Consider the following 22,719-nt stretch of genomic DNA (forward strand, 5'->3'; position numbering starts at 1 on the left):
GCAGAACCCCCATACTCAGACATGGTGTACAGTGCCTGGGCATCCTGCTTTGCTACCGGAGAGGGCAGCTCAGGACTGCAAAGCCATTTACACAGCAGCAGAGAGCCTTTCACAAGTGCCAGCACCCTCCCTTATACTAAGAGGCTTGATACCTGCCCAGGAATGCCATAGTTCTGTATGTGTCATTGGAAGCAGTTTCCAAAAGGTCAATTTATTGGAAAACTAAAGGATCTTTACCAAAATGAGTTACAGTGGCAGCAGCAAACAGAATGGGCAATTTCCTACTTCCTCTCATTTTAACAAACACAGGTTTTTCTTCCAGGGCCATACAAGTGTTCTGCAGAATTTGATTAGCCAAATAAAAACAGTGGTAGGTCATTTAGATTGTGTACATGAAAAAAAAAAAAGAAAAATTATTCTGAAGTACTGTATTCTAGTGTTCTAGATAGAAACCATACCTACAGAATTTACTGGGAGCAGCAACTCATACCTCTTCCTTCTTAAGAGTACAGGCACCACAGAACAAGTTCAGCATAAGGTACTTGAAATCAGAGTTTTTACTATGCAAACACACTTTTCACCCATTAAAAAAATAGATTAGAGGAAGATATAAACATCTTATTTATTAAATCAAATAGAAATGCAAAATATATTTCACATGCCTTACATGGAAAAGAGATGAACTTCCAAGACTTTAAAGCAAAACTGTGTCAGTTGACACGCAGGAAATAGGAACATTATAAACAGTCACAAAGAGGAGGAAGGACTTGGGGATGATGGGCAGTTCCTCCCCACACTGAGAAAGATCTCCTAAAAACAAGAATGGAGTTTATGCTAAGCAAGCATTAGAAGCCAGAAATTAACTTTAACATACATTTATTTTGGAGAAAATTGTCTGAAGAAGTACAGTTGGCTACTAACTAGTCAAAAAAGTGGTCTAAGTTATGTGTACCATACTCATTAAGTGGACATGGGTTTATTTTTTGAGTATACCATAGCTGGGTGAAATAGACATGGATTTATTTTTTGAACATCAGTAGGGCCAGCAGGAGAATCAGAAACACCAAAAGCACCTTTTAAAAACTAGATCAATACACAGCCACATTCTGTGCGACTCTGCTATTAAAAAGGGGGGAAAAAGATGAAAAATAGAACTGTTTTTCTAAATATTTTAATCATTTTCTGATCCTCCAACTCTTCCTCCCTCCTACACAAAATTTCTTGGAAACTGAAATGACACTCAACAGCAAATACAAAGCATACACCAGAAGTATATTCCACAGTTTTTTCTAAAGAGTCAATAGTCCAGCAATTTTAAAGTGATCTATGTGCAAAAAATAAACAAATGAAAGAGTTAAAAAAAAAAAATCTGCTGCAGCCTTAACTTCTACTTAAAAAAAAGAATCTCAGGATTAGCACTAAGTTTCCTAGTGGAGGACAGATCAGTAACTCCAAGTACTCTGCCTAACCTGTGACTTCGTATTGCGAAACTGTCAACAGCCCAAGCTTACTACCAGCTGGCAAGTGGAAAACAGACTGTATCCCCATGAGAAGTAGGAAAACCACTACTCATAAACTGGTCTTCTGATATACATAAATATATGGTGCAGGTATGTACTCAGAGACCGCTGCCTACAGCTAAGAACAGTCCTCCCAGCATGACTAACAGTAAATTATTAACAATAAAATGTGCAAGATTTCTAAGAGCAGTATTTGAAAAGTTCCTGCCTGCTCAGTGCCTCTAGGCCTAAACTATCTGCTTGTTAATAGTGGTGTAAGTCAGGGCAGCTCTGGTGAAGTTACAGTAGAAATCACTGTGCATGAGGATTTCTGTGTGAGAACAACAGTCCCTTGAACTACAGACTAGTTCAGTCCTGACCACACTACAATAGGGAATTGTGTTTAAACCATGAGTAATCATGCAATCATCTCCCAGCATAGTACTTCTTTTCTGCACACATGGAATGTAAATGACTGAGATTTACAACTGATGATTTTGCAGATTTAATGGATTATATTTCTCTAATGGTTCTGGCAATGCAAATTCAGTTAAAAAAAACACCACCAAGAAGACCAACAACAACAAAAAAATCCCAAGCTCACTGCTGTCTGCTTTTTTCTTTACTGTATGACTTATCTGACACAGGGTTTTCTAACAGTGAGTAAGTGTTCAGAGACATCAGATTAGTTGGGCTGGGGTACGGTAAAGTCCAGGTGCGGAAGACACCACAACAGATGATAAAGCTTAATCACAGTTGAGTGAAAAAGCAGATTGTATGTCTGTTATTAGTCTAGTAAATGGAGATGATGCCCCACAGCCTAAGCAAGGGCTGTGAAACAAAACAATCACCAACTCAAAAAGTGCCTTGAGTATTCCAGATAAAAACTCAGAAGAGCAAAACATGAGCAGTAAAGTCACTTGGTGTTTAATGGCTTTCAAAGTCATGTTCCTAAAGAGTCCAAACATCAAAACTATCTCCAACTTGAAAGCCACATGGCAGCATTCTCCCAGTGCTACCACTGCTGCATGGAGCAGAGGAGCATTATGGAGGCTGAGGGGGAGACCAGCTGCAGGAAGGTGACGGGCCTTTGCCAGTGTGAAGGACTAGCACACTGGACCACAGAAGGAATCTCACCCAGAAACATGAGGCCTTGAGGAGAAGAATGAAGGCAAACACAACCTGGCCTGGAGAGTGTACTTGAAGTACTGGAGAGGGTCCAGAGAAGGTCAGTGGAGCTGGTGAAGGGTCTGGAACGTAAGTCATGTGAGGACTGGCTGAGGGAGCTGGGGGTGTTAAGCCTGGAGAAAATGAGGCTCAGGAAGGACCCTTATTGCTCCCTACAACTACTTGAAAGGATGGTGCAGTGAGGTGGGGGTCAGTCTTTTCTCCCAGGTAACAAGCAATAGCACAAGAAGACACAAGCTGTGCTAGGAAAGGTTTAGATTATTAGGAAAAATTTTTTCACTGAAAGGGTGGTCAAATATTGGGATAGGCTGCCCAGGGAAGTGGTGGAACCACCATTGCCAGAGGCATTCAAAAAAAGCGCAGACATGGTGATTAGGGACATGGTGGACCTGGCAGTGTTAGGTTAATGATTGGACTTGATGATCTTACAGGTCTTTGCCACCCTAAACAATTCCATGATTCTATGAAACCACATACCTTAATGCAGGAAAATGGTGGTTCTGGTGCAGTTCAAATCACACCCAAACTGGTTTCATTTGCCAAGGATAGCTAAACACTAACAACACAATTCAACATGTGTTTCATGTGCTGTTAGGCCCATATCACATACAACATTTAGCCTTGGTTTGCCTCCCCATAATGCACTAAAGTAAAACCAGACCTTAAGGAATAACTTGCATAGTAAGAAAAGGTCATCAATTTAATCATTTACTTTAAGCAGACAAGCAAATTTGTAAACATTCAAAAGCGGCAGCATCCAAGTTACAAACAATTTAAGGAAAAAAGAATTGAGATTATTAAGGTTTTTATCCTCTCAAAAATTTTGGAAATGAACTTTTAAAACACTGCAAACATTGAACACTCAGTTGCACTTCTTCTAATGCTGCTAGTAATTCTGCCTTCCAAGGAATTCTGCTTTTTAAAACCATGATCTCACAATTGCCGTATTTTTATCTAGCATTTGCTGTTTGGAAGCCAGCTACCAGAGCATTTCAGTCTAAATCCCATTAGCAAAGGGAATGCTTGTGTCTTGATTCAACACCTCTTTAACTTCTGAGGGTAAAGTGTCAAAGAGGTGATCTTCCACTATGAGCCCGCTTTTCCTGAGAAGCTGACACTGCCCCAGCATAGCTGGCAGACGGTCCAAGCAGTTTCCCTTCAGTTCCAGGTAAGTCAGCTGCAACAGCTGACTTACTTTATCTGGGATTGAGGTAATGCAGTTTTGTCCCAGACTCAAAGTCCTCAATTTAACACATTTAAACAACTGTTTTGGCAAAACGTCGACTTTGTTTCCTGTGATGTGAAAATGCTGAAGATTTTGAAGCAAACCAATTTCCACTGGAATCACCGCAATTGAGTTGTAGCTTACATCTAAACACCTAAGTTTCTGTAAACTGAACAGTGCGGCAGGTAAGGTTTCAAGTTTGTTATTGGAGAGATAAAGAGACTCCAAATTTTTTATGTGGGTAATGGATGAAGGAATGCTGACTATTTTATTGTGCCACAGCTTTAAACAAGTCAGTCTTTTTAAATGCTGGAAACTGATGATTTCTTCAATTGTGCGTATACTATTTGACTTTAAATCCAGTTCCTGTAAGTTAGAGAGACTGAAGATGGCATGGGGAATTCTCTCCAGTTCACAGTTCTGCAGTTCCAACTCCGCAACATTAGTCATTTTCTTAAGGCTATTGAGTACCACAAGCTTAGTGCCATCATTATGAATGACTAGTTTTGTTAGATGTGGTGCTACATCTGTGATATTGGGGGGAATTTTGGTCAAATTGCTCTTCACGTGGAGAATTTTAAGGTGTCTCAACTCTCTAAGAGATTCAAGCCCTATCATTTTATTATTTTCAGAGTTCAAGTTGCCTATCAAATACAATTCACGGAGGGTTTTGAGCAAATACACCCACGCAGGAATTTCTGCAACATCTGTGAATTTCACATGAAGGCATCTCAAGTGGTCTCGGAGGAAGCTAAAGGCAGTCTGCTCGACCTTCGCAGGGCAGTGGTACAGATGAAGCTCCTGAAGATTCGTCATCTGGGAAATTTTGGCTGTAATTTTCGCTTCAGGAATGAGCTCCAGTTTCAAGACATCCAGATCTGTCAAATCAAACACTGCATCAGGAACCCCTGACAGCATGAAGAGATGCAACTCTTGCTTGTCCTGGGCATTGCGGGAGACGTGCTGCCGAAGCTTCTCGTAAGTCCACTCATGGTTTAAACTAATTCCGCGCAGTTTGTTCTCGCTTACCTCTGACAAAAAGACACCAAATCGCTTAGAATACAGCTGGTCATACTGATCTACCATGTGCAAGAGAAACGCAAAATCATTTTTGACATCGGGGATATCGCTGAAGCTACTCTCTTCTCGGACCTTTTCAAAAGAGTATTCTTTTAAAGGTATTCGGAACAGCCAGAACAGCGTGTAGAGACAGATAAAACCATAGACACAAATGAGGGAAATGTAGCTGATAAGCAGCTTCTTCAACATATAAGCCATATTGTGTGTACATTCAAACCGTGTGTAGCCAATCAGGTGTTCCACTTTTGGGCTGCAGATGTGTTCAAAACTGATGGTGTTGACAAAGTTTGCAGTATAGCAGAGAATAAATATGAACTTGACAGTCTTGATGACAGTCTGGCCAACATAGAGCTTATAAATCAGATCACTGTCTTCCACGTGAGCCCGGAACTTACGGACTTTCTCAAACAGTGCTTTGGCTTGTTCTCCATCTTTCTTATCTAAAATCGTGACACTGGGAATCTCAATCATCGGCTTGTCAGCTGAAAATTTGAAGCCAGATTTGGTTATCATGGGAGTGCTAGCACTTGGGCTTCCTTCATCACTGCTAGTGGAAACATACTTGGGCAGGGACTGGGCACCAGTTAACCTCTGTTTGTTCTCCTCAGAGTCCTCACATGCCGTTTCAGACAATGCTTTTGTAGTCCAAGGAGACTCAAAGCACTTCCCCAATATAGACACGAAATGCTCAATTTTTGAGCAAGTCTTGGGATACTTGAACCAAAAATTACTACTGACTATTAAAATGATAGTATGGATGAGAACAAGATAGGGGAAATACTTGGAGTACCAAGGAAGAGCCAAATGATAGCACATCTGGTTAATAAATACGTACTGCTGAAAATCCAAATTTGTTTTACGGCCCGAGGAATCTTTCTGCTCCTTCTTCAGCTCCTGGCCTGATTCAGTGGGTTGATACTGAGAAGAGGTAGCTCTGCTCAGAAGAATGTCAGGTGTTACAGTAGGGGCACTTCCCAAGGAAACAGTTCTCGCTGATGATTCTTCTTGACCAGTGGTTGTTTCAACAGTGGTAAAGTCGGCCTTCCCTGATGTATCAGGCTGCACTTTTGAATTTACAGTAGAGTGCAGAACTGGCAAGCAGACCACCTGGTCTTTTGTCAGCTGCATGGTTCCAGCAAAAATGGCAACCATTAACATAACAACAGCGAGATAATCCATAAATACATCCCACCATGGTTTCAAGATACGGTAAGTTGGCTGGATGTCACTGAGTGATGCAACTTCTGCAAGGGTGAACATTCCTACAAGAGAACAAAGACAAAATCAGTATTGTTGACTGGGGACATTAATTTTACCATTTAAAAACAATCCCAGCATGACATACAGATCCTCGGAAGGTTTCACTTTTCCTTATTTTTCGTTGCCTGTCACACATTGTCCATCGTTCTGCTCAACAGTTTTCTCAAAGGATATGACCAAAACAATACATTACTTTAGCAAAACAGAAGGCTTCTCACTTCAAGCTAGATCATGTTTATCTATCTTTGCCACTTCACAGCACCAAAGCCTGCTCTGTGCAAGTGAAATATCTGAAAGGTAAAATGCTGTAGCTGATATGTATTAATAAAAAGAAGAACAACAATAGACTACACAGCACAAAATCCAGTTCTGTAAAAATGATTGCTTGAGTCTCAGCATATAAAATCCAGTACTAACAGTATTTTGTGGTACCTTGCATTTTAAAAAAACAGCATTTTTCTAAATGCTTTGCACTCTGCTCATGACTTGGACAGCACATTTTAGGTCTTGTTATGTTGTCAGCAAGGCCTCTCATTTCTTTCCATCTAGCACAACACAGTATCATCCACGTGTCTTATCAGATTGATGGGCTCCCTTCCCTTTTAAGTACCACTGCACAAATGAAAGCCTTGCAGTTACTATGTCAACATTTGGAACGTATTTTTTAACATACTTAGCTGTTTGAAAGTAAAAAACAGTTGGATGGGGCCTTAAGTAACCTATCTAGTGAGTGGTATCCCTGCCCATGGCAGGAGTGTTGGAACTAGATGGTATTTTTAGGTCCCTTCCAACCCAAAATGTTTATTCTATGACTGGACCAAATATTGATACTGTATACATATTTTTCCCCAACTGATTCAAGCCAGCTAACCAAGAACAAATCCCACAACTCTTTCTTAATATAATGGGGAAAACATTTTTTCAGATTATCATCACAGCCTAGTGATCACAGGAAGCTGGTTAGTGCATGTAGCACAGGAGCTGACTGCACAGCTTTCATTTTATCTTAAACATATGCATGGTGAGACAAAGCAGCAAACTGACCACATGAGAATCCAAAACCTCTCTACAGCTTTAAATAACTCACTTTGCTTTTTGTTTTGACAAAATATGGAGGACTCAACTTACCAGCTCTAAAAAAAATAAGCTTCCTGCGCAAGCAGGATGTGGTAAAATCATCATATTAACTGCTGAATGTGTGACCCAAATTTGCCATTTCTAAAGAAAAATATCTAGCTCGTGTGCACACATGCAGCAGGGAAGGAGATAGTAGGCACTTTATCCCACAGAGTCTGTCTCCCTTTGCTTGGGAGATAAACAGCTTAGCAGAGCACAAGGAGATCAAAGCAAGCAGTAACAAGATGCATTCGATTTATTATTTTTAACTTGTAGCATAACAGATCGGACAGACCTGTACCTTACACACCCTAAAGCACAGTATCACAGGCAACATAAATACAATGTGATGATTCAATTAGTTCTAGATAAAAGGCATTTTCTACACACAGAACTCAAATACCAGCAATTGCCTATATGGTCAAAGTCATGCACTAGCACCCCTCCTTCCCCACACCAGTGCAAGCAGCTCCCACATCTCAGTCTGTGGGAAAGGCCAGCACTTGTCTTTACTACCACAGAGCTCATGATCAAAGTCTCTCCTCCAACACAGGGAGATATCCAGTCCCTGGCCTCCCACTCACTCCTCCCAGAAGCTTTTACCAGTCTTGCATACCAAGCCCGAGATGTGGCAGAGGCAGCCAGAGAGGAGAGGACTTTATCTCACTGCAGCACTCATCTCAGTGCTCTTGGCACAGTTGCCAAAACTTAGAAGTTACGGCTCAGTTTCTCAGGGAACCAGCAGAAGGAGCTTCCAGTTCTCGTTTTATTTTCCAGTGGGAAAATGAATGTCAAATACTCCTCCCTCATCAGAAGTTTTTGATGTCTCAGTCCTCCCAGCAGCACAAGGACCTCCTTCCAGCAGCAGGGTTCCTGAGCCTGTCCCCACCCACCTCCCAAGGGCTACAGCTGCTGTAGAAAGTGCTGAAGGACACCAAGCAGTAACACACCCCAGCTATCAAAGCCTCGAAGTGCCTTACGTGGAAGTTAGCTACAAACTCCTACCTTTAATGTCTCCCAGTGCTTTACCTACACCGAGTCACAGCGTGACTGCTTGCCCTAGAATTGCTACCTTGGACATTTAAATAACAACAGTGTGCAAATGAACAGCATTAGCCATTTGTGCTAAAGTGAACAGATTGATATAAAATGACCCTCCTAACTCCTCAGGCTCAACTGTGTCACCTGCCCAGAACAGGAAAACCACAGAGCAGCAGTAGAGGTGATTTTTCCCCCTGAATGGATTTTTTTCTTCCCAGGAAACTCTTTGGAAGGGATACTCTCGATCTCCACACTGTTTTCACTGTGGTCTCACCTACCTTGGCTGCCACAAGAACTTCTTGCCCACCAGGTGAGTTCAGCAGAGCACAAAGCCAAAGGTGGAGCAAGGCCAAGTCCTGCGGGCACCCGGCAGCCGTGCCCCAGCTCGTGCAGCCATGCACGGTGCAGGGAGAGCAGGGCAAGTGGGGTGGGAAGGAGGAACGAGATCACTGCTGGAACAAACACAGGCAGCTGCTACTGCTTGCTCCTCTGGGGCTAGCCTTTTCCTCAACTTTGCACTAGCTAATTACGTGGGAAGTTACTTCACTGCAGTTTGGGGCATGGCCTCCAGAATGCCTTTCACAGAAAGAAGGTGATTTTTTTTGCTTCTGCCATGAGAACATGTGGATTAAGCACTGAAACCCAAGTACTGCAGACGTAACTGCTCTAAACAACTGAAATAATGGAAAAGAAATGACAGAGCACAAAGTGGCTCCAGCTAAAGACTTAGAAAAAACAGCAAAAGCTAAAGATCGCCTCTACCAGACCTCCGTCTTGCACACACAACATCATTTCCAAAAAGGTTAGGAGACACAACAGAGCCTGAGTAATCCTCTTTGTGGAGCTGTAGGCAGCATGGTGTAACAGGAGCTTTACACCAAGAAGTAGCACATTCAGTGTTCTGAACACATCTTTTCTTTCACGTTACTGATACTCAGAGAAGAGCTGTTATTCTGGCAGAGATTAGCAGTTACAAAACACAAAACACTCCTCTGTGGCATTACTAACACTGTCTCATAAAAGACAGTCAGACCTTTTTCCAGCTAGCAAAAATCAATTCCGAGAGCTGAAAACAGGTTTGCCTCCTTACATGTCCAAAATTTTTAACGTTCTGAGTCTTAAAAACCAAAATGAAAAACTATGAACCTACACACAGTATAAGACACATTCTGACACCCTGCAAATAAATTTGATCTTTTCTCTCTTAAATCCATCACAACATGTATTGGTGTTTGATTTTACTAAACTAATAACCACAGAAGTTAGCTTTTATTATATTTCTGCACACACTTAGAAATCAAACTATTAAGAGGCACTCAGAACAACAGGGCTGTACAGTACTGTAATGGGTTTGGATATCTTTATTCCGCAGTTGAATTTAAACTATTCAAAGCTTTTAAAACCTACTGTTTGAAATATTCCTTGGAGTAGGTGGATAGTATTTTCATCACTAATTTTCAACTCCTTTTAAGAGTGCCAAATTGGGCTTTGGGTTTCATTATAAGCTACAGTGATAACACAGAAGTAAGGAAAAAAAGAAAGAAAGAAAGAAAAAAAAAAAAAAAAAAGACCCAAATGCCAGTCTGTGTCTGGCAGGCGGAGCCTGCACCAGCCTGCCATAGGTGGTCTCCCCTCAAGACCAGTCAGGGCATGCTCTACTCACAACCCCAATGCAGAAAACATCTGTGAGCAGATAGCTGAAACTGAAGAACAAAGTCCTGTGCAGCTGAAATGTTAAAATACCTGATTTCTCATGGTGAAAACACACACTTCTTTCAGCTCTTTTCAGGGTTTACAAGGCACCAAACGGACCTTGAGGCTCAGCAGAACATGGGGTTTTGACACACCCAAAATCCAAAGAGACCCACACTAGGAAAGTGAGGTTCTTGAAGAGAAATGTTTTTTAATTCCCAGTAAGGAATTTTAGGACAGACTCCTTTTTCAAATAGCACATTTCTGTTTAGTTTTAATAATATATTTTAATCCAGGCCTATTGCAGTATGATCCTTAGGGCTGCACAGTTACATTAAGACTTCTATTTTAACAAATAACCTTTTTTCCTCTCAAACCCTGTCTCCAGCTCTGTAACATGGATGACATTCCAGGATAACATTAACTTCTTTCACTTCCACCTATCACTTCCAGCTATCTATTGGGTGTATTCTTTCTCCTGAAACAAAACCAAAATCTTTAGCCTAAATAAATGCAACTGTTCTAAGCACAGCTGTTTCTTGCTACCTTCTAAGATTTTAGGTGGAAAACCTTGAAGTTCTGAAAGTACTGCAGTAGCATGATTTGGAGCTCTAGAATTAAACTTACTTTGTTTATTTTGCAGTTATACAAGTTACAGTGAAAATGGAATATAAAGAGAAAAAAATTAACAATGACAATACAATTACTATAGGCCCACATTAAATCAGCAAGGGTAGCAACTAATTTAATAAATCATTCTTTTTAACAATTACAATAATTTCATTAGTCTTAAAGAAAAGGTGTAATAGAAAGAGGTCGGAATGTGATTCGCCTGGTGAATTTCTGACCCATTTCAGACTATAAATGCTGAAATACAAAATGGACATATTTGGGATATTTCCTAAGAAACTGTTCTAGCTGAAATACAGAAGTTAGCGGAAAAGGAAGCAGCAGACTGGTATGTCACTAATGTTTATTTACATCCTACTTCTTCCTGTACTTACAGATAAAAGCTGTCTGTCCTGTAGCTTACTGGCCCTCCTATCTTAAAAGCATATTTAAAGTTAAAGCAAATTCAAAGTCAGAACAAACAAATATACCGAGAATTGTAGCACATGATATACTCCTTTACTCCCAGGTTCCCAAGACTCCAAACAAGTCCACTTTGTTTCAGGAAACAAAAAAATTCCTCAATTTGCATTGTCACTGCATCTGGTAAAGAATTCCCTAAAAAACCTCAACATTTCTAGCTGAAAAGAAAAAGTGCAACCATGAACAATATTGTTTTCTCCCTTCCCACAGGAAATTAAGGAGAAGAAAAGTTTTCCCAAGGCTTTGCTAGCTTGTTTTTGATCAAGTGACCATAAGTTTAAATTTATTTCCACTGTATATTTTGCTGTCACTTTCCACCAACCATTTCTACTTCTGCAATATCTTACTAAAGCAGACTACTAGATCTTAATGTGATAAGAATGCATTATGAGATTCCTGTTAGCCAGGACCCTGCCAGTATCAATTGTTCCATGGAAAATCTGCAAAGGTCGAGAAGATGGCATTATCCTTTTCTTTTTCGTCCTTTTCTTCTCCACAGAAGCAAGTATAAGGAGGCCCAGAACCCTTGTGAAATAATGCACAAAGACATACAGGAAAGTCTCTGAATCATGACGAGTTTAGGCATTCTGAGCATACAGACACATCCCATACCTGCACTGGTTATTCAGTTTCTGAGATGAGAAGCTTAAAACAAACTGAAGGTTTAATCACCACTAGGCTTTGGGATCAAGTAAAAGAGGGAAATTGCCCTGCTAAAGTAAGTGGGAATATTCCAACTATCCCTAGCCTGGTTTGCAGCTCCTAGTATGTTGGCTAAGAGGACTTAGCTCTCTGCTGCTTTATTTCACAAGGGATTATTGCGCTTTACTCTACCTGAGCCCACTCAAGCTACAAAACCAGCTGTAGGTACAACTGCAACTACAGCCCCTCCTCTCAACCATCCTGCAAATTGACCCCTAAAATTCAGCCAAACATGGATTTGAGCACTGTCTTGTACTGCCTGAAAAGTCCAGGAAATATTTCACAGGAAAATACAACATGGGCATTTTTATAGTGTTTCTCTACTATAGGAAATGTTTTGCTGCTACTTTAGTGATGGAAGGCATTGCAGAACATTAACACCAGGATGGGGCTTATGTTATCTGATACTTCCTGATCAGTGCTTTTATCTCTAGAAAATCAGAAAAAGATTTAACATAAAAAGTTGCATAGAAAAAGATTTCCATTATTTCTTTCCACCCAATTAGAATGACAAGAATTCCCACTTACTGTTTCTTCCCTAAACATCTGACAGCAATCAAATCTACCCATTTTAAAATCAATCTGCAAGATCTAGTTTGGTTTATTTTTGTTTGCTACTCTGTAATGGATCATGACTGGATAAGGAAAAGCAATGAACATAAAGCTGAAAGGTTATTTCCTAGAGAGAAAAACATTTCAACTAAGGAACAAGAGATCCACAATAGCTTTTCATGAACTCACATTAGATAAATATATATAGAAACATATGATGCTCTTATTTGATAACACACTTAAATGATCAAGGAGGAATAATTAGCACGACTCATACACTCATTATTTGAAAACCAAAACCAAACAAAACCCCCCAAATCTAACCCATCTCCCCAGTTCCCACATCCCACTGTCCAAACTGCACAGCTATAATTTTGGACTTTCCCTTAAAGGGGATATATAATCTCCCCCTCTCTTTCTATATATATATCTCTATATATTTATATACATAATATATATAATCTCCGATATAGTCTGCAAATACATTCTCCAACTAAGGAAGCATCACCTTTATGAACAACATGAACTTCACTGACAGTAACTTGCAAAAAAAATTATCAAAATCTAATTTCTCTTAGACGGCATAAAGAAATATTAGGCTTCAGTAAGCTGGAGACAAAAATAAGATTCTTTACATAATCAATATCAAATTAGTACCATTTACAAAAATGAAATCTATAAAAAACCACTTTTTTCTTTTTTAAAATCTTAAAAAATGTTGCCCTTCAAAGCTGGGCTTTTTCAGGTTGTGTAACACTCTAACCTACTTTTGGATGCTGCTATTTAAGTGTTTACACTGAATCTTCCTTGTTTACCAGTTCTTTGAAGGTCTAGTGCCATACACCACTCCTACACAGATGGTTTTGAAATCAATGTGATATTTAGAAAGCAGTATTAGCAGCCATTATTTCCCTAACAATAAACTGTCAAATCTTACCTCATTCTTGCCTTACTGTAAATGACCAGAGAGGTCTGTTTAAAGATGACTTTCAAAACAGGAGCCCATTGTTATATTTCTGAGTAGCTCCCCAAAGTACCCAAAGATTATTAACACAATTAGAGCTCCCAAAAAACCCCCCAAATTATTAACACAATTAACTCTGTATTTGCTGCATGCAAATTCTGTGTCTACAGAGCACAGAAAATGAACAACTTCCCACTTTGCCTACTGCAGTACTCCTGAGCATGCTCTTATAAAAGAGCTGCTTTGGCCAAAAGTGCAAGCTTCAGTTTTTATTGACATTTAACCCCAGGCTTCAGAGTGCAGAGCAGGTGCCCACTATACTTCAGAAAGCTCGGGGAGACCCTAAAAGCTGGAAGTTCAGCAACACTGCTCCATCCTTACTTCTCACAGGTTAGCAGGGTCAGAGACCATGAAGGGCAGGAGAGAAGAGATGGGAGAAGCAAACAAGACTGGAGAGAGTGGTCCTTGAGCATCCCTCTTCATTGGTCTATATATCTGGTAAACAGCTCAGGATTAGATATGTTCCAGTTGAAGTCAGTTAACCACATGTGATTTTACAGTTACAAAACAAACTACCTAGCAAGGCAACATGCAAGAAACCAAAAGAGATGGTTAACGAGACATTTACCAGTAGGGTAAATACTGAACTTCAGATGCTTTTCATAGCTGTAAGCAACAGTCCATGAATGCATAGGCATTTCATGGGCACAGCTGCCAGAACAGAAATCCTCCAGCAGAGTGGCAAGGACCTGGCACATAAAGGCAAAGAACACGCCTTGGATATACCCCGGCACATGCACTCCCGCTGCTGCTACAAACACTCTTATTTACACAATGCCAATTCATCCTTCTTTTATCTGAGGCAGCACATCCCCAGTGATCAAACTCGCACCACCAAGGCTGAGCAACCAAATTTCCAACAGCATTTTCTATTTCACCCAACCAGAGAGCAAAAATAGTGAGCAGACACTTTGTATCTCATTTCACAGAATTCCCAAAACAGCCAGACAGTAATCTTGAAAAGACAGCCTAACTTGTGCGTGCAGTGCTCCCAGTTTAACACCAAGCACTTTTACTCAAGTGCAGACTCAACTGAAAACTACTGAAGTTGATTTAACCTGTGCTGGCATGGATGTACAGTGTACACTAAACTAACAGCTGCTTGCGCTCAAGTATAAATATTTAATCCTTTTGCCATTTCTAAATCTGTTGTTCCCCTGTCTTTTAGGCCGTGAGGTTTCTGCAGTGTTTTCATGACCACTATCAGAAGTAGAGGAACACACAGTAAACATCTGTCACTTCTACTAACCAGAGCACTTTGGGAATTTATCAAGTTGCAAAAGCAAGCTGCAACAAAATAAAAGCACATCTGGTAGCTCTTGTCCCTAGAGGCTGCTTTTTATCACTAAAAACAACCCAGCAATACAATTAAAAATAAATTAAAAGGATTGGAAGACGAAAAAAAGTAAAACAATAAAACAAACTTTTATTTCTTTTTTAGTTTAGAAATCTGAAAAATAGAACAGTTAAAAATGGTTTAGACCCAAGTTGTTTAAATTTGCTTTTACATAGGTAAGTCCACATGGCTACAAAGTTTGTTACATGAAATTGCTTGATCTCAGATACAGATAGCACTCAGCAACTCATGCAATTCCTCTGAAAAATACTCCTTTCTCATGCACAGCCACACACACTGCCAGAGTCTGTCTCTCCTTCCGAATTCACTTGGAACTGTGGCAACTTCAAAGTGGTAAGAAATTTAACCTGGCATACATCGGAGCTGATAGTTTGGTGGTTTTAAGCCACAGAATGTAAAGATACAAATAATTTACAGAACATATTAGTAGCTCTAACTACACACCCTAAATGTACCGAAATAAGAAGGAGTGCCTACCAAAGAGAAAGGAATGTGTTGCTGGAGATTTTAATAGCACCTCTTCAGGGCAAAATGACCTCTCCACCTTAACTCATGGTACTGAAGTCTTGTTTTACTTAATTTCTAAACTGCATTCCCATCCATATGGAAGCAGGTTTACCAAGTAACTACAGTAAACTATTTTCAATGAATACTTTCTCCTTCCTTTTATTTTTAATGGACATGTAAGCAACCTTGCACTGGAACATTAACAGCAACCTCATGGAGATCTACAGCCAAGAACAGACAAAACTTTCACTAAAGAACAGGCTCCATTATTCCCTATCTGAGCAGGTTCATCTCTTCAGCCTACAAACACAGTGACTCTCACTGGGTTACATGCTGAACAGAAGTTTCATAAAGATTTGCACACATATAAGCTACTGTATTTTCAAATATCTGCAGTGACACTTTCATTATACCCATTATTTAAGAGCAATCTAGGAAAGGCCACACTTAAATTAAAAACTTAAAACAACGAACACAAATTAAGCATGTGCATACCCACAAAAAAGTGCCCAGTGACACAGGCAGCTACATGTAAACACAAGCCTCCTACTCACAATCAGATTTCCTCTATTTCTGCCAAGATCTTTTCTGTGGCAAGAGTAGTAGGAAGGTGCATTAAGTGCAGCTGAGAATCAGGATATGAAAAAACACGCTTGAAGTCCACCTTTCCTTTCACCCACTCTGCTGCTTTGATAAAAAAATTAAAATGCTAGTTTACAGCTCAGTAAATAGGCTGTACCCTCAATTTTAAAATACACAGTCTCTCCAACTCCTTATGGGACAACAGTCTAACTTTGTTCCTATTTAAATGTCACACAGCTTCTTTTATCCCCAGGGAGAAGGGGATACTTCCTCACTCAAGCCAAGGTCCAGCTGTAAAGCCATGTCACAGAAACTACTCAACACAACAGCCAAGCAGCCCCTGACACCCCCCAGCATCCTGTCTCCCCAACCCAGGGCAGAGACTACAAAACTGATAGCCTGCTGCCAACACTACCTGCTCTTTATCAAGCAGAGAGATCTTCTACACCTCAGACATCCTGCCAGATGGGTAACAACTATGACTTCTCACATAAAACTCTGATCAGCAGATGAAGGATGGGTTATTAATGGTTACCACATTCCTGCCAAGCTTTTAATAGCTGAACCTCCAGTGGTTTCATGCCCGGAAAAATGCCTGCAGCTGAAGCATTTATCCTCAAACGGATTTATTTAAGTTTACTATAATTCTTTTTCCTCTTCTAAACTTAAGCTGCTTTCTGTAAGAGATAAGCTATTTGCTTAGTCCATCTAGTCCCATAATTGTTTGGTTCAGGGTGTGTACTACAGTACTCAAGCATAAAAAGAAATTGTGCTGCAACATGTATTTTGGGGGCTCTTTTGAAATTTTGCTCATGAGTTCAGATCACCTCCTTCCTTTTTATGCTTTATTTTCTCAAAACCCCATTCAAAACACTGCCTTAAGAACAGAAAGAATGTTCTAAGACTTGCTGTCCTCCCAGAGATTGCAGCACTCCTGCTCTAACAAGCAAGCTTTCAGCTCTGCAAAAAGGTTCAGTAAGGTTCCATTGTGCTGCTTGATGCCATTCACCAGCACCAGCAGATCCATACAACCTCCAGTTCAAATATTTACTATTGCTAAATTTATATGATTATTTGACTCAAATGCTCCAGCTGGAATTGTAACCTCTGCACTGAGGGCCCTCCAGCAGGGAGTGGGCAGACAACCCTTGCCCCTGAAGGCTCACAATCTAAAAGTGATTATTTGTTAGGCAATGATAAGCATGTTTGTGGCTGTAACATTCAAAGCCAAAAACCAAACTCCCTCAGGCTTCCAGAAAAAGATAAAAAAGTGGGATAACAGCATGATTAAAGTATAATCAAATGTAATGTTTTAATGCACTGCCATCTTTGAGAAGGCTTAACATTATGTCCAAATAAATCCCTTTACAATTACAGCATTCCTATATACTTAGCCATACTCCTTCCCACTGGTTTGAGTATGATGCTATCTCAAAAATAAGGTACTAAAAGTAACAACTCTTGCAACCTGCCTTTCCAGTGAAATGGACAATGAAGCTTTCCTTTCCAATCAAATCTGTTTTAAAACAGATAATGAAGCTGAGTTTATACTTCAACTCGAGCAAAATAAAAATACAGAAAGGAGACACTTTATTCAATCCCATCTACAGATACCACTCCTGCTCCAGCACTTACGACTTTTTCATAATTACTACAGGCTTACACACACACTTGCACTAAAATTTTTGGCAGCCACCTTCACAGACATGCATCCATGTATCATGTCACTGTCTGTCTTTTACAGCCAACACCTGCCTGGATGGCCAAATCAGAAAATCAGTGCAGAAGCAGCTTTTTTATTCTGCAGGCAGCTTCCCCTTATCCTAGGTACTTGCCATTTGAACTTGTTTTAGCAAGTTTCACATCACTTAAGGGTAGCACAATAGCTGCTCCAAAAATAAAAGCTGAGTGCCCTCTGACTGGAGGAAAACAAAACAGGTTTTGTTGTTGCCATTGTAAGTAATTTTCACATCCTTCAGCAGACCCCAGTCAGGTCCCCAGGAGATCCCAGGAGATTCTGTGCAAGCATGGATAACCAGCAAGGCAAGTTCAGGACACAGCACTGCATCATACTGACCTGGCAGAAGAAGGGTCCTTACCTTCTAAATCACCTTCCAGTCCTTCCACCAACATGCCAAGATTTCAAAAAAAAAGGGGAAATGTAAAGTCTGAGCTTGCGCAAGTACATCAGGGATTTCAGCATTCTGGCTCTCACTGTGACTTCCATCTAGCATAATGCAAGGCTTTCAGAAAGAGGTGCAATCCAGCCCCCCTTGCTGCCCTGGTGTCCTGAGCAGAACAAGGACTTGTCCTAAGGCAAATTCTTAACATCACATCCAGCAGTATTTCTACAGGCATGTGTGATGCACTAGGCATCACCTACTCAAAGCAGGATGGAGCAACTGATGTTTTTATCTTGTAACATGTCTTGGGGTGACTTTATGATGTGTATCCCATATCGCTGCCCTATGCCCAGAAATTAATTTTTGTGCCTTTCTATGCCTTTAAACTGAGCCTGAGAGAGGGAAGGAAAAACTGAGCAAAATTTTTTCAAAGCAGTTTGCAGCTTGTTCAAGGTCACACAGAGACTTTTTTTCAGCTGCAGCAGGAGAGCGAGAGGGAAGGGAAGCACCCGGCTTGCTTTTCTTTCCAGCCAGCTTTCAGCAGTTTTTTTTCCCCAGCTCCTTTTCCTCTGGAGAGTTGAACTTTTGTTTTCCTGGGACTTCGATTTTTCCCTTTTCTCTCTGCTGGACGGTTTCAACATCAGAATACATTGGGAGGACCTTCCACTGAGGCCTTGGCCCTGGAGGTGGGCCCACCACCCCGTCCCAGCTCCAAGGAGGGGGACAGAGAGATCTACAGAAGGACTCTGAAATTTTCCCAGGTTCCTCTCAGCAGAGCGAGAGGTTTTATTATTTAGCATCATTATTCCTTTTCCTGTGTGTTTATTAAATAAATTGTTTTTATCGCTTTCACTTTCCTTCGAGGAAAATTTAATTTTACCCAATCCTTGTGGGGGAGGGGTGGTTGTGACCTGCCTTCTCTCAGAGGATATATTTCTAAATTTAGTCAAACTGGAACATAACACCACCAGAAAACACCAGTTCTGGAGCAGTGGTGGTGGTGAGACTGAACAACTACAGTGTTCCCCCGCCCAGGCAGGCAGAGACCTCCAGGCACTCACAGTGATCAGGTAGCATGGCCCCATGAGCCTGCAAACACCCCTCTCAGAACAGGGTAGCCTGGAGGCATCCTGCAACTACGAGGGACAGCAGGCATTATTTGAGCTCTTGGTTTGCATTTCAAGTTGTTGACTCAACACAAAATAAAACACAAAATGGCCACAATTTCCCACACAGTGACCTGTATCACGTCATAGCTGAATGCAAGTCATCTTCGATACAGACCTATTTTTAAGTCTGTCTGGCATTATTTTCACAAGGATCTACTCAAGAACATTAGGACAACTAGCCATCCACTTTATTTACATTTTCCTGTTATCTCATTGCACACTTGGACGACTGCCTGTGTGTGTGGGTGTACAGCAATAATATACATATGACTACATACCCATCAGTCAAGACTTTAGGATTTGTCATGGCCAGACCAAAACACAAACGAAACCACCCATTTAATTTAAGATAAAGTTTTGTAACAGCCTGTCTTTGACCAGGAGTTCTGCCTGCCAAATCATGCCTGAAGTACATTTTTTTTAAACATGAAAAATTTTATCAAGGCCCAGAACTCTATGATAGTTTTTGTTCCCTTTTAGACTAAACAGAAATTCTAATCTCAGTTTCAAGTTCCTCAAAGGCTAAAAGAAAAACTCTTTCTCTTACATATAAAACAACCAAGCATCTTTGGATTAATGAGAATTTAAGTAAATTATTCACTGGTTTCAATTTCCCAAGAACAGATTTGCTCTGGGAAGCCACAGTGAAGTACTGTTCTCTACCCCCTTCACAAAGCTTGGGACATCCACACACAGCACCAACTGACCTAGCAGGTAAGGCCCAAAAGTGTGACTTTAAGAAGGCAGGTGATGATGCTATGACTGTGAGCTCTAAATTCTTGCATATGGGCATAGCCATGTCCATGTTCACTGTGAAGAAGCCCTGGATCACAATACCAAAGCTGGATCCTTGCTCATCACACATAAGCAGGCACTGTTGTTGCAGCCTAGTCCTGAAATATGGCTGATAACTTATTATGCTGCTTGCTCTGTTCTGAGAGGCAGAGCTCCCGTTGGGTTAAAACATTCTGTATGAGACAGACCACGATGACAATCCTGCTCCTGGCTCAGCAGGGGCACACTGTCTCTGCCTCATCATGCCACGCGTCAGATGCCACTCACTACCGTTCACAATACTTGAATTGTATGTTCCAGGCACCTTGCGTTTCCATCTCTTGTGTCCTGATCAGTTTCTTCAAATTGAAATAAACAAGAAAAAAAAAAGTGATTTTTGGACAAAGACTCTGCTAGCACTTGATATTTATATTGCATAAAAGGTTCAATTCCCTAATCTATATCAAAGCCTTACTGCATTATACAGTGCGTCATCCTGTTTCAAAAGGCTTATGGCCCAAAAATTCAGTTGAATTGCATCAGATTTCCTACTATATAATACAACAGAGAGTTTGAGGAAGGCAGAGTTTCAAGACTGACCAGTTATGAAAAGGAAGAAACTTTAAGTTTCTACCATGGGCTAGAAATTGGAATAAATCTTTTATTTTCTACATTAACAACACTTTGACTTCAGCAGTAATCACAAAATAAAGACATCCTAAAAAAAGTTTTCAAGTATTGGCAGTGTGTTGGAATTATTCTCTACTATGCAACTCTACTATGAAAAGTGATTTAACAAATGCATCATTGAAAGACACAAGGCAGCAGGAAATTTTGGTATTTCAATGCAGTTTACAATTCACAAATAAGACCATTTCTCTCCAGTCTCTGAAACTCTTCCTTTGGAAGTGGAGCTAAGTTTTCCACGTAGTTAATCTGGGTATAGTGCTTCTTAAGTGTTCTGCATAGACTTACTTGCTGAAGCTGGCCATATTCACTGATACTTGCTTTGTCAAATTACGAGAAGCAAGTTGTAAATAAAGCTTTGTTTCCGCCCCTAAAGGAGGAAGAAACAATTGACTGTATGAAATGAGTAATCATGAAGTGGTTTAAAACAGAAACAAAATCCCCATCAAAAATTAAAACAGTCATGGAGGTAAAGGCCAACAGGATTAGACTGCAAGACCTCAAATTATTTAGATAAGAGCAATAATGCTATTATGACTCATTTATTACAGAATCTTCATTGCCCTCAGTTAACAAAAAAAATAATGTGACAATGGCATGCTTGAAATTAAGTTACATAAAATGATTTCTTGCCTCTGAGTTGCTGTTTGTGAATAGCTGCAATTTGAACAGAGATCTCAATAAATCTCCCTCACTGTAACACAGACTCAAAATTGAAGTTTTTTAGCAATGAGCAAAAGCATAATCATATTAACATAAAATATTCAACTTTTCCCAGTGAGACTTGCACTTAAGCTTTTTAATTACAAGGTCTACACCTCTATGATCCAAGGCAAGGATCAGCAAGGAACAATCAACCACATTGTATCACCACAGCCAGCTACTATAGTTTTCTCCAGTCCTCCTCTGTGACATCTGTCACTGTCAAAGCCACAACAGACTACAGGGTCTGACCCTCCAACTCCTAGAGAAGATCTCCTTGCCAACTGTAACACCATCTCACCAACCACTTCAGGGTAAACTATATCTTCTCAGTAATTTTAAGTCACTGAAAAGCCACAGGACATAAAATTATAAATTACCATAACCATGCCAAAACCCAACCATGGCCAAAACACAGCCGCAAAGTGTAGCTATTTCTCTGTAGATGAAAGCCAAGGGATTCTTAGTGTTTTATTTCCTCTAATGCACAAAACCTAAATGCCAGCAGCATGTTCCCTGGTAGAAGCCCAAAGACCACTTAAAAGTCTCCATTTTCAAGATGTCTTAAACTACATAACTTATTTCATTACTTTCCCCTCCTCAAAGTACAAAAGCAGCTTCAGTTTCCTCTATGATCCCCTCTGACTCTTGGAACTCCTGTGGGCAGACAAGAACAGCAAGAGTTATAAATACAGCTCGTATTTGGCATTAACTGAACATCTTTAATTTATGGTTACAATTACATTACAAAATGCACATATACACAAATGTGTCTTACAGATCAAGCCATCTTTCCACAGTCAGCAAATGATGCAATTTATTCAGTCATCACAGTCCAGATCAGACCAGTGACACTGTAAGACATCACACAAACAACACAATAGCATGTACTGAAGAACTACTGAAAACTCATTTAACAAATAAAAGCCATCTCGTAAAAAAATCCCATGAGAGTCTTTTGCTGCAGTATATCATCTGTGTTTCAGACTCAGCATTAAAAAATATTTAGCTTTTTCTACAACAAAGAATTTAACTTGTGTTGGAATGACTGCATGCAGGGAAAAATATGGCAGTCATACAAAAGCCACAAAATATCACAATTTACTGTGCTTCTTGATGCAGCTCTTAAGAGCCAATTCATAGCGTCTATGACTTCAACATCGTATTTTCTTCTGTTAACACCCCAGTGTCCTTATTTGCTTCTTTGCCAGATTAGCGATATATTAAGCTAGAAAGGCGGCCTGTGGAGGTAGGGCTGATGTGTTCCTTTTATGCTTGCAAAGAACTTCAAAGGAAGCCTGCTCACTGGTCCCCATCTTTGGGCCACAATGGCCTGACAACAAAATA

At 40.3% G+C, this 22,719-nt stretch overlaps 1 protein-coding gene across 4 annotated transcripts in view; it reads right to left on the reverse strand.

Annotated features, from left to right (window-relative positions):
- Positions 1-603: 603 nt before the first annotated feature.
- LRRC8D (leucine rich repeat containing 8 VRAC subunit D) overlaps positions 604-22,719 on the reverse strand; it is a 53,378-nt gene continuing 31,262 nt past the window's right edge. For all 4 annotated transcript variants that reach the window (XM_042030259.1, XM_042030256.1, XM_042030257.1 and 1 more), the window contains one exon: positions 604-6,254. In XM_042030259.1, the coding sequence (XP_041886193.1) occupies positions 3,685-6,252 (2,568 nt within the window). In that variant the 5' untranslated portion in view covers positions 6,253-6,254 and the 3' untranslated portion in view covers positions 604-3,684. The remainder of the gene's footprint in view (positions 6,255-22,719) is intronic.

Source organism: Corvus kubaryi, unplaced genomic scaffold (assembly GCF_017639235.1).
Source record: "Corvus kubaryi isolate FWS band 111438036 unplaced genomic scaffold, C.kubaryi_AGA036_p1.0 37334, whole genome shotgun sequence".
In the NCBI taxonomy this organism is placed as follows: domain Eukaryota; kingdom Metazoa; phylum Chordata; class Aves; order Passeriformes; family Corvidae; genus Corvus; species Corvus kubaryi.